Source organism: Serinus canaria, chromosome 1A, assembly GCF_022539315.1.
Source record: "Serinus canaria isolate serCan28SL12 chromosome 1A, serCan2020, whole genome shotgun sequence".
Taxonomy (NCBI): Eukaryota; Metazoa; Chordata; class Aves; order Passeriformes; family Fringillidae; genus Serinus; species Serinus canaria.
This window is the reverse complement of record NC_066314.1, coordinates 22,351,083-22,364,791: the sequence shown is the minus strand read 5'-3', so window position 1 is coordinate 22,364,791 and position 13,709 is coordinate 22,351,083. Positions and strand designations below refer to the sequence as shown.

The window sequence follows — 13,709 nt, the reverse complement described above, 5'->3', positions numbered from 1 at the left end:
TGTCCAATCCCTTCTCCAAAGTCATTGTTCTTAGTAGCTGGTACATGCAAACAAATAAAAACTTCTACCAAATGCATTTTAAACGGGAAGACACTTGTGATTTGTCCCACCTGAAGGATGGATGCAATGCAGTCTGTCAGTCACTGTGAGATTGGTATTCAGGGGCAGCTGATTCCAATTAGCAGTGTTAGACAAACAGGGTAATGGCTGTGAGTACAAATGGCACTCTTCATTTTGTCTGTTTTCACAGAAAGCCAGGCTCGCCCGGATCCGCGCGGCCAAGAGTGGGAGTGCTAATGCCTACATGCAGAGCAAACGGAATGGCTTGCTGAGTAACCAGCTGCAGCAGGTAATGTTTGTCTTCCCTCCACCTCTGGAGTAACCACTTAATGACAGCCCAGCAGTAGTTTATTCTACTTATCACCAGGGTGAGTCACCTTGGGGCTTTGGGCAATGTTATTTTTAGAGGTAGATTAAGGAAGGGTAAACTGGACAATTACTACTGTTAAAGGAAGTTGTGAGAATCGACAGTGGGGTATTAAGAGATGAGGGAAATGTCCAGATAGAAATGCTGGACTCCATGTAACCCATATTTCTGGAGTTAGATCCTGTAGAAGAACTCATGAGGGAAAGTACAGAGCATTTTCCTCTTAGGAGGTGGGTTGGATTTATCTCACTTGGCTTTAAACAGATAGAACGTGGGCGACAAAACCAGGTTCTGTCATCAGTAAAGGAAAGGGCAGCTCTTGAGTACTGTTTGCAAAGACGGGTGTTGGAGAGTGAAGTGTTCCCTCAAAGCACCTACTTGGGTTTAAGGAGAATCTTGGTGATTACCTCAAATGCATTTTAATCTAATGTTATCTGATGTAAATTCCCTGCTCACTCCTGCCACAGAAGTCAGGACCGGCAGCTGGGACTGGGATCCACAGTGACCCACACTTCTGGGAGACACCCCCTTGGCTGCTCAAAGCTGTACCCAGCTGAGAAAGACTGCAGACAGAGTGGTTTTTAATCCCTGCCATTTTCTGGCATTAGGCTATTCCCTGAGGAATACAGGAAGGCTTTTATTCCTCTGTGCCCTTTTGTTCAATACATGTTAGACAGCCGGATACTTAAACCTATAGCCAGAAGAGGAGGAAGTGGCTGTCTGTCTATCTCTCCTGTCTAGCAAAAGAGATGAGCAGTCAGAGCCCTTGTTTCCTCTTCTGCTTGAAAAAACTCAAATATTTGAATCAAAAAGACCCCAAATAGCTTAATTACCATGCAGATTTCAAATATCCCATGGTTGAATTGTAGTCTTTTCTATTATCTCACTTCCTCCCCTATTTAGTTTTTTGCTTTCTAGTGAATAATTATGAAAGCAATTAATAAACAGTGGATGCTTTCTACCTAATTCTTCATTCCATGTCAGTAACATTTGCTATACGCTTTCTAAACCCAGTAGATTGGGATCACTGACATGAATTTTTGTGTAAGCAGCAATGCCACAAATTCTTTAGTGCTATGAAATGATCCTGGGAGGACAGCTATTTTTAGTTTTCTTCAAATGAGGCACATTCTCAGGGAGAACAAATACTTTACTGTAACTTAAATTGATTAAAATTTTAAACATGTGTTGATCCAACAGTCAAAGCTTATGTGTTGATTGCACTTGTAAATGGTACTACTTTATCTATGCATAAAAGATCTAAGATGAAAACATTTAAAAGGAGGTCCAAGGGAAAGAAAGAAAACAGTTTGATTTTTAAAAAAAGCAAAAGCAATTAAGGTGCAAAATAATTTTTGGTATACTTTGTAGACAAAGCGTTGCAGTTATGCTGCCACGTACGACACAGATTAGTTCTCATCAAATATTTGGACAAGAACCTTCTTGTTCAAAACTGAGAATAATACAGAGTTTTATGTATCAACAGTCCTCCAATGAAGAAGAACAGGCCTTTGTTGGCAAATCTGGCTCTTCCTTTGAAACACAGCACCACCACCTGCTTCACTGCCTGGAAAAAACTACGGTAAGAAAAGAGAACTGTGTTTTCCTGAGAATTGCAACACCAGCCTGGTTTTGAATGTTTCCAGTTCTCTCTTCTAATTAATGATTCTTTGTATTAAAGTGGCTAGCTGGGAAGAAAAGGCATTTTATCTTCTTTTAAGGCTTTATATGCAATGCACATAAATAAGAGAGAGAAATAACTTCTGCTATATTTGATGGAAATCACTGTGAAAGTCTTCCTGCTTTTTCTCAAAAAAAAAAAGAAAAAACAAACTAAACCAAATAAACCCCCCAAAACAAACAAACAACAAAGACCTAAAATTTTTCCCACAACAAACATTGCTAAATTTTGATAAATTAAAACCTGATATATGTGTGGAATTTTATGTTCTCCTTTTAACAGCATGTCTTTGAAATAAAAGGGCCCAGTTGTTATGTCAATTAGCAATACATCACCCATATGCTTGTTCTGCTTATGTCTCCTCCATTCTTACTTTAGAAGTTTTAATTTTATAAAATGTGCTGTAGGACAGAACATCTTACTTCCTATTCAGAGCACACTGTGGTTTCTTTTGCTAAGATTCTTGCTGGGTCCTTTTGAAACATTTTTGAGACATTTTATACCAGAACCTGGTAGCAGCAATTTGCCTTTAAGATTTCCACAGTAGAATATTGCAAACATTTAAAAGTCTGAGTAATAACCACAGGTCTTGTCAAACTTTCATAGAAATCATGGAAAAAAATTCTATTCATTTGGTAGGAGCTGAATTCACCTCCCAAAGTTTCACCTTTCCTCTAATCATAATGGAGGAGTCTGTACACCATTTTTTTTTTCTCTTAAAAAATGAAGTCTATAAGCAAGTATTATCTTGTTTCTTGAATCAACATTCTTCTTTCCTTCTGTTGGGTTCTGCTACTGACCCTGAGTTCCTATGATATATTAACACAAAAAATATATGCAGCAGTTCCAAGCTGTATTCTGGAGATGATGCATTCCTAAAATTTTAGTGGGAACTTGATATTTTGGGCCCTCAGCATTTGGAATCTGGCAAGTTTCTGGTTCATTGTAGAACAGGATGGGTGGTGTGTCTTCTGAAGGCTCTCACCATCCTTTTTGGTATAACCATCATGATACTGAGAAAAGGCATATTTTCTCTTTTCTGTCACTGAAAAGTCAATAGGATAAGATCTCACCCACCCTCAGAAATGCAGAGTGGGCAATGCGGATGGAATTTTGTGAAGATTGCATTAATAATGAAACTAATTGCACTAAAAAATATATTTTACAAATTACTTTTAGCTAATTTAGGAACAGTTAATTAATAAGTATAATTAAATCAATTAACTTGTGCCATTATAGCATTTCAAAATGTTTCAACTCTATATTAAAAGTTCAGTCAACAAAATTTTTTAATCATTGCTCCATAAAGGTTTTAGGAAGCACAAAATTACTTTTAATCAAATAACAGAGTTCTTGGCAAACATATTGCAAGCCCCTGAATGTAATCTGAATGTAAGAGCAATTAGGTTATTTTTCTCTCTGAATTTTATGCCTACTGTGCAATCATGTTCAAAATCTTGATTGTGACTGACATATGCCTTATAAAAGTCACTTATCAAGCAAGTTCTTTTTTTCCTCGTCACTTGAAATTTACATTCTTCAGCACCTCGTAATTCACACAAACTTATGTCTGAGTGAAGAACAGAAAAAATGGAAATAAAAATGTTATGCCTATAAAGGTGTTTGCCATTTGCACAAACACTTGGCCAGAGTTGTTACTGTCTTCACTTGGTTCACATCTTTTATATTGGCCCCATATGGCAATTCTGGAAAACATCAGCACCTTTCCAATTAGGGCAAAATTTTTTAGGGGGAAAGTAATTTACCTCATTCTAATACACAAAAATGCAACAATCTGATAAAATTGGTGTGAGACTGAGTAGAGTGTAAAACAATCCAGAAAATGCTTCTTAAAAAATTCCTCTAAAACATTGTTGGGATACACAGACTAACTCCAGCAGTAAATGGAAAGAGTTTTCTTGAAAAATGAGGCTTTCTCAAACTGCATGCAAACATATTTCAATCTCTGCTTAGTTTTAAATAAGTATAAAAACTTCTCCCACTCCCCTGCATCTCCTCCCCTCCCTTGCCACCATAAGCAACACCACTATTTCACACTCTTTTGCACACATAGAAAATGTGGGAAGTGTGGATGGGTGTGAAATACTCCCTAATTACTTCATTAATTAATGTAAACTGGTTATTTGAATGGATTTGGGTTCATCTTTGTGACCACCCTATGTAACTACTGTCTTTCCAGGGACCATGCAAAGATTGCATGAATAAAGAGGACTCCATTTGACTAAAATGCTCAGTCCTCTAAACTGCTTTTCATACATCCATCTACACTAATTAGGAACTTTTTGGATGCTTTTAAATAACTATCTCATCTCCTCTAATCAAAATTTCTGTTTGTTTAAATGTTTTTTTCTTTTAGATAGATGCACACCTCATAAAATGTTGTTTTGGATCCTGATTTCTGAGATGTAATTGAAAAGGAAGCCTTATAAACTTATCTGGAAAATATTTATGAATTTTATTATATTGTAGTTCAATATAATAAATCTTATTTATTTTCAACTGGCATTTAGAGTGTTTACATAAGCACCACTTGCATTTTATTAATAAACATAATCCTCTATTTTGTGGCACTTCAAAGATCGTACAGATATTTATAATGCAAACTACATTACAACCACATGGTATTTTGCAAAATAATTTGGATTAACATTTTCTTGTTAATTTTGTTCCAGTGTTTACGTTTGTATTGGTATTCAGCCCAGACTAATATGGGCTAAACACTATAATCAAGAACGAGCTAACTTTCCCAGTTTATTCAGTTGTGTCAATTTAAGCCGTTAAACAATCACGATTAATATGTTCGCTCCAATTATCTTTCTGTGTGCGCTTTTTTCCCTTTGCTGGATTCCTCTGGGCTAGAACCACGAGTTTGTGGATGAGCAAGTCTACGAAGAGAGCTGCATGGAGGTTTCTACAGTGAACAGGCCCCCGAGCCACAGCCCCTCTCTGTCGTCGCAGCAAGGCGTGACCAGCACGTGCTGCTCGCGGAGGCACAAGAAGACGTACCGCATCCCCAACACCGCCGTCAGCGGCAGCCGCCCCGGCAGCGTGCAGGAGCTCAGCACCATCCAGATCAGATGTGTGGAGAGGACACCCCTGTCCAACAGGTACTTCGTGTGCATCGGCACGCCCAGAGCTGAGCCCCCTGGCTTTGGTAGGGAACTGATGCAAAGGCGTTGTGGCCTCCGTAGGCAGGAGATGAGAGTCCAATACTCATCTAAAAAGAGGAACTGGTACTGAAATATTCTGTGCTTCCTTTGCTTCAGGCTTAATCCAAAATAATAAAGTAGTCTCTCTCTCTATCCAAATCTGCCCTCTCAGGTCCTCCTCACAAACTACTGTGCCCTATTTGCAGCAAACAGCATCCAGGGACCCCATGTAAAATAGAGCACCAAATGTTCTATGCTGTGGACAGGTGCAAAAAAAGAAAAATTTCAGATAGAAAAATGTCCAATTCAGATGTACAAGATGAGCAAGTGCTCTGTCTGTCACCTCTTGGTTCAGAGGCATATGAAATTAGACTTCCTTGCATTTCTGCAGAGCAGAGCAATAAAACTGATTCCCAGAGTCCTAAGTATAATAGTCATAAGGAAGACTCTTCTAAATAAAAAAATATGAAATGGATAAGGAAAATGTATTTCCTAGTTTGAGGAGTTATTACAAAAGTGAGGTAAGTGCAGTTTAAGAGTCTGTAATTTATTGAATGTCCCTGTACTCTCAAAAGTAAAGTATTCAGCTTTCATATATATCCAAATATCACCTCTGAAAACACAGCAAAGGACCCAGGAGATGAAGAAGTGTTTTCTATTGATCTCACACATGCTACCCTTTAATAAAGAAGTATTTTCAGTACAAGTTGCTATAGAGATTGTCTTGTTAAGCTACATTTTGAGTAGCTTCCTTTGTATAGTTACAACATTTGGATTTCACTTCCATGAACAATCCAACAGCTTGGAACTCTTGTAACTACTGAAGTTTTTCAGCTCTTATGCAATGAAACCTCCTGGCCAGCACAAAGCTCAAATCTATCTTAGCTTTTCATTAAATAATCTGTCTGGATCTATTCTTTTTCTGCTAGAGGACTTGCCTGCACCATGCTTCCAGATGCCGTGTATATAAAAAAAAAAGCACCAGCTTTATGCTAGAAAACAAAAACACAAGCACAAAATGCTGGTTTGACCTTGAAATAGTCTGAGTTTTTCAATTCTTTTACTATGGGGAGGTACTGCAGCAACTCTGTGAGCATATTAACACAAACTTAATTAGTGCATATAATAGAGAGCCCTACAATTGAGTAAACAGAATATACACTGAATCACAGAACCACTACAGTTGGAGATCTCCAAGGTCATTGAAGCCAGTTATTAACCTGGCACCATCATATTCACCACTAAACAGCATTTCCAAGAGTCACATCTACATTCCTTTCAAACATTTCCAAGGGTAGTGAGTAAACCACTTCCCTTGGCAGCCTGTTCCAATGTCTGACAGCCATTTCAGTGAAGAAACTATTCCTAATATCCTTATTAGGATATAATATTGTTGAATAAGCATGGTATTGAGGAATATGCAAAGTCTGGCCCTTAGATTCCAGTTTCCTGCATAGTAAGCAACTTGGCTATGCTAGCTTTGCAATGGTTCCCCTGTTCAGAAACACAGGTGATTGGCTGAGAAGTGCTGAAATAGTGGGAAGGAAGGGAAAAAGGGACATGGACATGAGCACAGCTGTGGACCACCTGCTGCTGGGGTACAGAGCCATGGGGTGGTGCTGCTCTGTACTCAGAGCTCTCCAGTGGGGCAGGATGGAGATGGCTGGCTGAGGGAATAGAATCAGGCTCAAGAGGTTTTTGGTAACATGGACTTTCATTCTTCATGGATTTTTGTTTCTTCCTCCAGCCGTTCCAGCTTAAATGCCAAAGTGGAAGAGTGCGTTAAACTAAACTGTGAGCAGCCTTACGTCACTACAGCAATAATCAGCATCCCAACACCTCCAGTCACCACACCTGAAGGAGATGATAGGCCAGACTCTCCCGAGTACTCGGGAGGAAACATTGTCAGAGTATCTGCATTATAAAACAAAGAATTATTTATAAATTAGCATAAAGACCACTTGCAAGCTGAGCTCGAGCAGTGAAAAACGAGTCGTGAGGAATGAGAGAGCTGACAAAGACAACGCCCCTTGATGAGTGTGCCAGTGGCCGCAGAGCAAGAGGTTCAGGAGAAACAAACTTTGTGGGGTTTGGTGTCATAGGGTGTGAACCAAAAGGAGTTTCTTACCCCCTGTCCGAACTGATGCGCGGTGGAATCTTCTGTGACCATCCTGACTTACTATATGAGCACAATGAAATGTCCCCATTGATGCTTCTTCTTATCATGAAAGCTCTTTTTAGAAAAAAACACAAACGAAAAAATAGAAACCTGTGTTCCTGCTGAATGCAAAACAACAAGAAACATTTTGATAACATGTCTTTTTTTCCTCTGTTAATAAACCACAAACTTGTTGAAGAACTGTCAAAAAATGAACGAGATAATGCTCATATGAAATATGTTTGTACCGACTGAAAGAACTACAACCATAATGCATGCTGAAATTATTTGAAGCTGTGATCTCAGTTTACTTTTGTTGTTTTTCAGATTAGGCATGATAAAATAATACTGTAGAAAGGGGCATTTCTGTGCACTTACAACAAGCTGATTGTTAATGTTCCATGGTAGTTGTACAAATAACTTCCCTTTGAAAAATGCAGTATTTCTTACTCAAACACTCATTAGTGAACTAAAGGTGTTCAGTTAGTTCAATATTTACTATTGTTTTATCTTGCTTCCTAGGTACTGTTACAACTGCAATAAGTCATTGTACACCTGTTGTATCAGGAATCAGGATTTTTTTAAGGTATTTTACACAACTTCATCTACACTATAAACTTCTAATGGCAAACATTTAAATAATCTTACAGCCAAACTGTGCACACAAATTGCTACTCAGTCATTGCTCCTTTTGTTCACTTTTCTCTATTTCTCTGACACTTCATTGCCCACTCCAGCATAACTGTATCATTTAGGATTTCAAGGACACTGATGAATCAACAGTCCATTTTTCCATAGACAATTTGTCTACTTCTGTATTTTCAGAGCAGCAAACTTCGTGTCACAGTTAACTGCTACAGGAGCTATCCTATTTGAATTAAAATTACCACAAATGTGTTTTGGGGATCAGCTAACACTTGTCTCCAAATGTTCCTTTCTTACATTCTGCAGCATCCAGTGTGTTGGCTACACTGGAAGACACTGAAAGACATTTGGTAAAAATGATGGCCAAATTCTTTTTATAAACTTGCATCTTAAAACTTTGAGAATTTATATTGTGTGAAAAATATTCAATTACCTGAGAACAATGATAGAATAATGGATTGAGTCCCAAAGCTATAAAAATATGATTGATTTCAATTGGAATTTGCCTACATGGGCAGGCCTAAAAGCTAATATGAAGGCTTTACAAGTTAAGGCTTCTTGGCTTCATTTATAAAAGACATTGATATTACCAGAAACCTTTATGATAAAAAAGTGTAATTTTTCTTCATGACAGTTCATTAGATGTATCATAATGCTTCTTATATTCATGACATACCATACATCATATACATCAAGTATACACAGAATATGTGCATATCAATACATACATATATACATCAAAAACACTGGATCAGAAATAATTGCATGTCTGCAAAATAAAATATGCATATAAATCAAAACGCTCAGTGCATTAGATGCCATTACAATAAATGATTAACACAGTTATTTAATAGTTTGAGTAGTGTATGTTTCAGTATAGTATTTGCTAGCATTCTACTGACCTGAAAATTTACATTAAAATACCCACTAAAAACTGAAACTTGCTGATTATACACTTTTTCTTGCACACAAATACTGGTCTTTCTCTCTACCTGTCAACAGTGAAGAGTAGATGATAGACTATCATGCTACAGTATAAACACCAAAATACAGCATCACATATTAGAATTAAACTGCAAGTAAAAAGAGTAGATATTGCCATTCATTACTCTTTTATCTTATCATTTACTTATTCTGAAGTTAATGCAGTCCTGGTTAATTTGCAATTACCTTCCCAATTTTTTTTTCAAATCAGAAGGATTTACTCATTGTAAAGTGAGCTTCTGCATTTCTTCCAAACTTCAGAGAGCAGAAGCACGGGCTGTGCTCTGAGCCAGAGGAAGGGCTCCTTCTGAACAGCCCTGCCTACACCCATTACCCAGCACTGCTCTCTCTTCCCCCCTGCAGCAGATCTGCTGAAGCTGGCAGGTTACATAAACTTTAATGGATTTAAAGGAGAGGCAGAACACATCAGAGTTTTTACTTGCATCCTACCTCTACACATGGTTACTCATACTTGGTCCCCACCTTTCGCCAAACATTTATTGATTTAAAACTGCCTTTGATGTCAGCAAACTACAACAACTTCTTTATGTCACATGGTACTTCATGACTAGTTATATCAGCTGAATAATGTAAAGGGGCAGTTACTAAACCTACTTTGGTACAGACTACACACAACCAGGAAACCTACTGACTCCATCAGTTCATGTGTCTTTTAAAAGCTCTTTAATTTCCTATTCATAGGCTCTAGAAAGAACGCACTACAGCAATACACTTGCATAACAGTTATACCCCTGAAGCAACTTGTATTTTCATTTTTAAAATGCAGCTTAAGAGATAATTTAGTATGATTTTTCAGAATTCCAGTCCTGTGTCCTATTTTCATATGTCACACGCAAAACCATTAATTTATTCTGAATTTGGGAAATACACATTTTTTTGGTGTTTTAGGTGATTTAAATGCTGTTTTGGTAGTGAATGACTGTTGATGACTGTGTAAAATGCATCTGTACTGTACATGAAATGTAATTATTTCTGTGTATCATACAAAGAAACCAAGGTTGTTGTTTTGACAATTTTGTTTGACAGTCATATATCGTATTTTGGAAGGCAGCATAATACATGTGTTATGCTGAATAAATAGACATTTGAGGAATATTTAAATAAAACATCTGCATGCTTGAATGGGTCAACTTGGTTTTGCAATATCTTATTCATGAAGCTTTTTTTCCCCTCTAATAATTTAGAAGGAATACTTAATCTGAAGTCAGCAAATTCCAGGCCAGATGTGAGTTCATCAAAACCATACTAGAGCCATCAAGACCAGGATGCCACAGCTCCACTGCAGAGTTGCCCTTCTCCTGAGGGACCAGGCACCACCTTTCCCTTCCCAGCCTGCAGCAGCAGAGAAAATTGGAGCAGCAGTTTGAAAATTTCCAGCAGTATGAACTCCACCTCTTTATCTGTACTTTTAAAAATGTCCCTTATATACATCCAAAAACCAAACTGCTCTGCTGAACCTCTCATGCCTGGTATCAAATCCCCTTGATAAAATATTAGTGCAGAGAGAAGATCAAACTCGTTTTGTAGCCTAAGAGCAGGTAGCAACACACCTTGGATCACTAATGAAGGGCAGCTGGGTACAGATGGTGTTGATCAACCCTGGCGCTCCTGATGGTTGCCTCTGTCAGGAGCTTACTGCTCTGGGTGGTGGGGAAAGATAAGAGATAGCACCTGTCTGTGAACCATCCCAGAGCATTTCTGAGAACAACTGTCCTCTCATAAAATAGCTACTGATGGCAAACTGAAAACATGCACTTCACATTTGGAAGTGGTGGATATTCCTAGTGGAAGCACCTTACCTACCAAGAGAAGGCTTTCACCACAGAGAATCTGATGCAGCCTCAGCTGCTGCAGAGAGAAGGAGGCCTTCAGAGAGGAAGCTGATCTGGAGGGGGACAAATTACTGAAGCCACAGGATCATTAAATTTTGGGCAGGGAGTATGGTTAGGAGGTCATAAGCTCTCTTTGCTGTACCTGAGGCCCACCAGGGCTTTATTTTACAGCTGACTATGGGACTATTTTAGGACCATCACCTAGAGGTTCTAGAGGAGCCATCAGCCGATGGGATATACAAATGTGTGGCTAAAAGAGTAGGAGTGTCAGGAGTGAACACTATACATAGATTGGCAATGTCCAGCAGGTATATGGAATTATCCAGCAGCTTAGTTCCTTACCTGCCTATATCATCTGGTTGTCTACTTTACACACAAGGAACAACTGAAGTGGGAGAGTGCTGAATAAAAAGGAAGTGGATATATAAAAATCCTCAAAAGTTTAGGACATCACTTTTTTTTTTACTGGGAAGTAGTCAGTCATTCACAAATTGGAAAGTTTTAGATACAATCTCACTTCAACAACAGCATTTTGCATGAATTAAATGCAGTGCTTCTGGTGGGCTGAAGACACTGGCAGGATGCCAGATGTCCACCAAAGCCACTTTATCTGTTTCCTTCTCAGCTGGGCAGGGAAGAGAAAATAAAACAAAATAATTTATCTTGAGCAGGGAGAGATCACTCACTGACTGCTGTCATAGGTAAAACAGACTTCACTTGGTGCAATTTATTACCAATCAAATCCAAATAGGGTAATAAAAAATAAAACATCTTTCCCCCATCCTTCCCTTTTTCCCAAGCTCAGCATTATTCCTGAACTCTACCTCCTCCTCCTCAGAGATGCAGGGAGACAGAAAATGGGGTCTATGGTCAGTTCAATGTGTGTTTTCTGATGCTCCCTCTTCCTCCCAGGAAGGGCTCCTCACACTCTCTATGTGCTCCAGTACGGGGTCCCTTCCATGGGAGATGATTCTCCACAAACATCTCCAAGGAAATTCCCGCCCATTGACTGCAGCTCTTCATGATCTGCTCCAGCATGGGTCCCCCAGAGGGTGACACACAGTTGCCATCAGACCTGCTCCAGCGTGGGTTCCTCTCTCCACAGGTCCTGCCAGGAGCCTGCTCCAGTGGGGGCTATGCACAGTGTCACAGCTTCCTTCAGGCACCCACCTGCTCTGGTGTGGGCTCCCCATGGGCTGCAGGTGGATCTCTGATCCACCATGGACCTCCCTGGGCTGCAGGGACACAGCCTGTTGTACCAGGGCTGCACCACTGGCTGCAGGGGAACCTCTGCTCTAGTGCCTGCAGCACGTCCTGCCCTTCCTTTTTCACTGACCTTTGTGTCTGCAGAGCAGTTCCTCTAACTCCTCTCTCCATCTGCACTTGCTTTTGCCACAACCGCTTTTTCTGTTTCTTAAATAGCTATCCCACAGGTGTTACCCTGTCACTGAAGAGCTCAGCCTTGGCAAGCAGTGGGTCTGTTCTGGAGCTGGTTGGCTCTGTCTCTGTCAGACACAGAGGGAGCTTCTCAGCTTCTCACAGAAAACACCCCATAGCCTCCCCACTACTGTGCCATGCAAACCCTCAGTGTTCCAATGTTGTAAGATTTTAATGATCTGTGTTTTTCTGCACAGTTTACAGAATCACAGAATATTCTGACTTGGAAGGGACACACAAGGACCAAGTCCAACCCTTAAGTGAATGGCCCATATGGGGATTGAGCTTGCAACCTTAGCATTATTAGCACCATGCTCTGAGACCAAATACAATGCTTTCACAATAAAAACTTTAAAAGCTATTTATAAATCCCTTCCTCCACCACATTTAACTAGATAGTTGCTGAGAACAACAGCCTCTCTTTTCACTATTCATTCTTTATATATTCCCAAATATTCATATATGCTTTTACAAAATGAAATGCTATAAAGAAAATATAGCTCTTTCCTTCCAAAAATCTTATACAACCTGTTGGCAGATGAATCAATACTAGGACCAGAGCCAAGGACCAGAAACAGCGATTTTTGCCTCCTAAAAGCATGCTCAGCCCCACAGCAACAGGCACAGTCCCATTGACTTGGTACAGTCACCCTGGGCTGAACACAAAACAGTGCTGGCAGGAAGTGACCCCTTTTTCTGACACAGTTGCACTCCTTGAGTGCTCTCTGAAAAATGCTGAGGAGCATCTCTGTAGTTGTTTGCTGCAACAAGAAAGATTTAGTTCATTACAGTTCATGCTGCAGAGAACAAAAACCACACCATCCTTCTCCAAGTACTTCTGTAAAACCCAGGGAAACAGAAAATAAGAGGTAGTTTTCACTGCCTCAAGTATCTCGAAATGTTCCTGTCTTGCCAAGCAGCCTCTCTGCTACATAGATTCTAAAGCTCTACAGGAAAAGAGCAGGCTCACCATAGCCTAGCCAATTAATTTTAAGGCTCTTTGAAGAAGCCCTAGAAAAACAGGCACCTCACAGCCTGAGCAGTCAATGAAAAAATTCTTGAAGTGTTCCAATTTACAGATGAGACCTATTTCTGCAAATGTCATTAAATATTCAAAATAGAAATATTCTTTCCCAGAATAAGACAGGCTCAGGATTTTGGTAGCCAAGCCCAAGTGAGCTTTTCCTGACTGCAAATGTTCATTGTTGCAGAGGTCCATAAATACTGCTTTGGGAAGTTGGCTCTGTGTCTAAGGAGGCCTCCCCAAAACAATCCCCCTGCTGTTAAAGAAACCTGACTACACCTGAAGGCAGTGCTTCCTCACACCCAGAGAGCTTAAAACCAAATGACCTGG

The 13,709-nt window shown here is 39.5% G+C and overlaps 1 protein-coding gene across 1 annotated transcript in view; it reads left to right on the top strand.

The window, feature by feature from the left end:
* The window catches only part of KCND2 (potassium voltage-gated channel subfamily D member 2), a 261,333-nt gene extending 253,877 nt beyond the window's left edge, over positions 1-7,456 (top strand). The window contains exons 3-6 of the mRNA XM_030238611.2: positions 251-349; positions 1,914-2,009; positions 4,989-5,236; positions 7,026-7,456. Coding sequence (XP_030094471.2) covers positions 251-349; positions 1,914-2,009; positions 4,989-5,236; positions 7,026-7,203 — 621 coding nt within the window. The 3' untranslated portion in view covers positions 7,204-7,456. The remainder of the gene's footprint in view (positions 1-250; positions 350-1,913; positions 2,010-4,988; positions 5,237-7,025) is intronic.
* Positions 7,457-13,709: the final 6,253 nt, after the last annotated feature.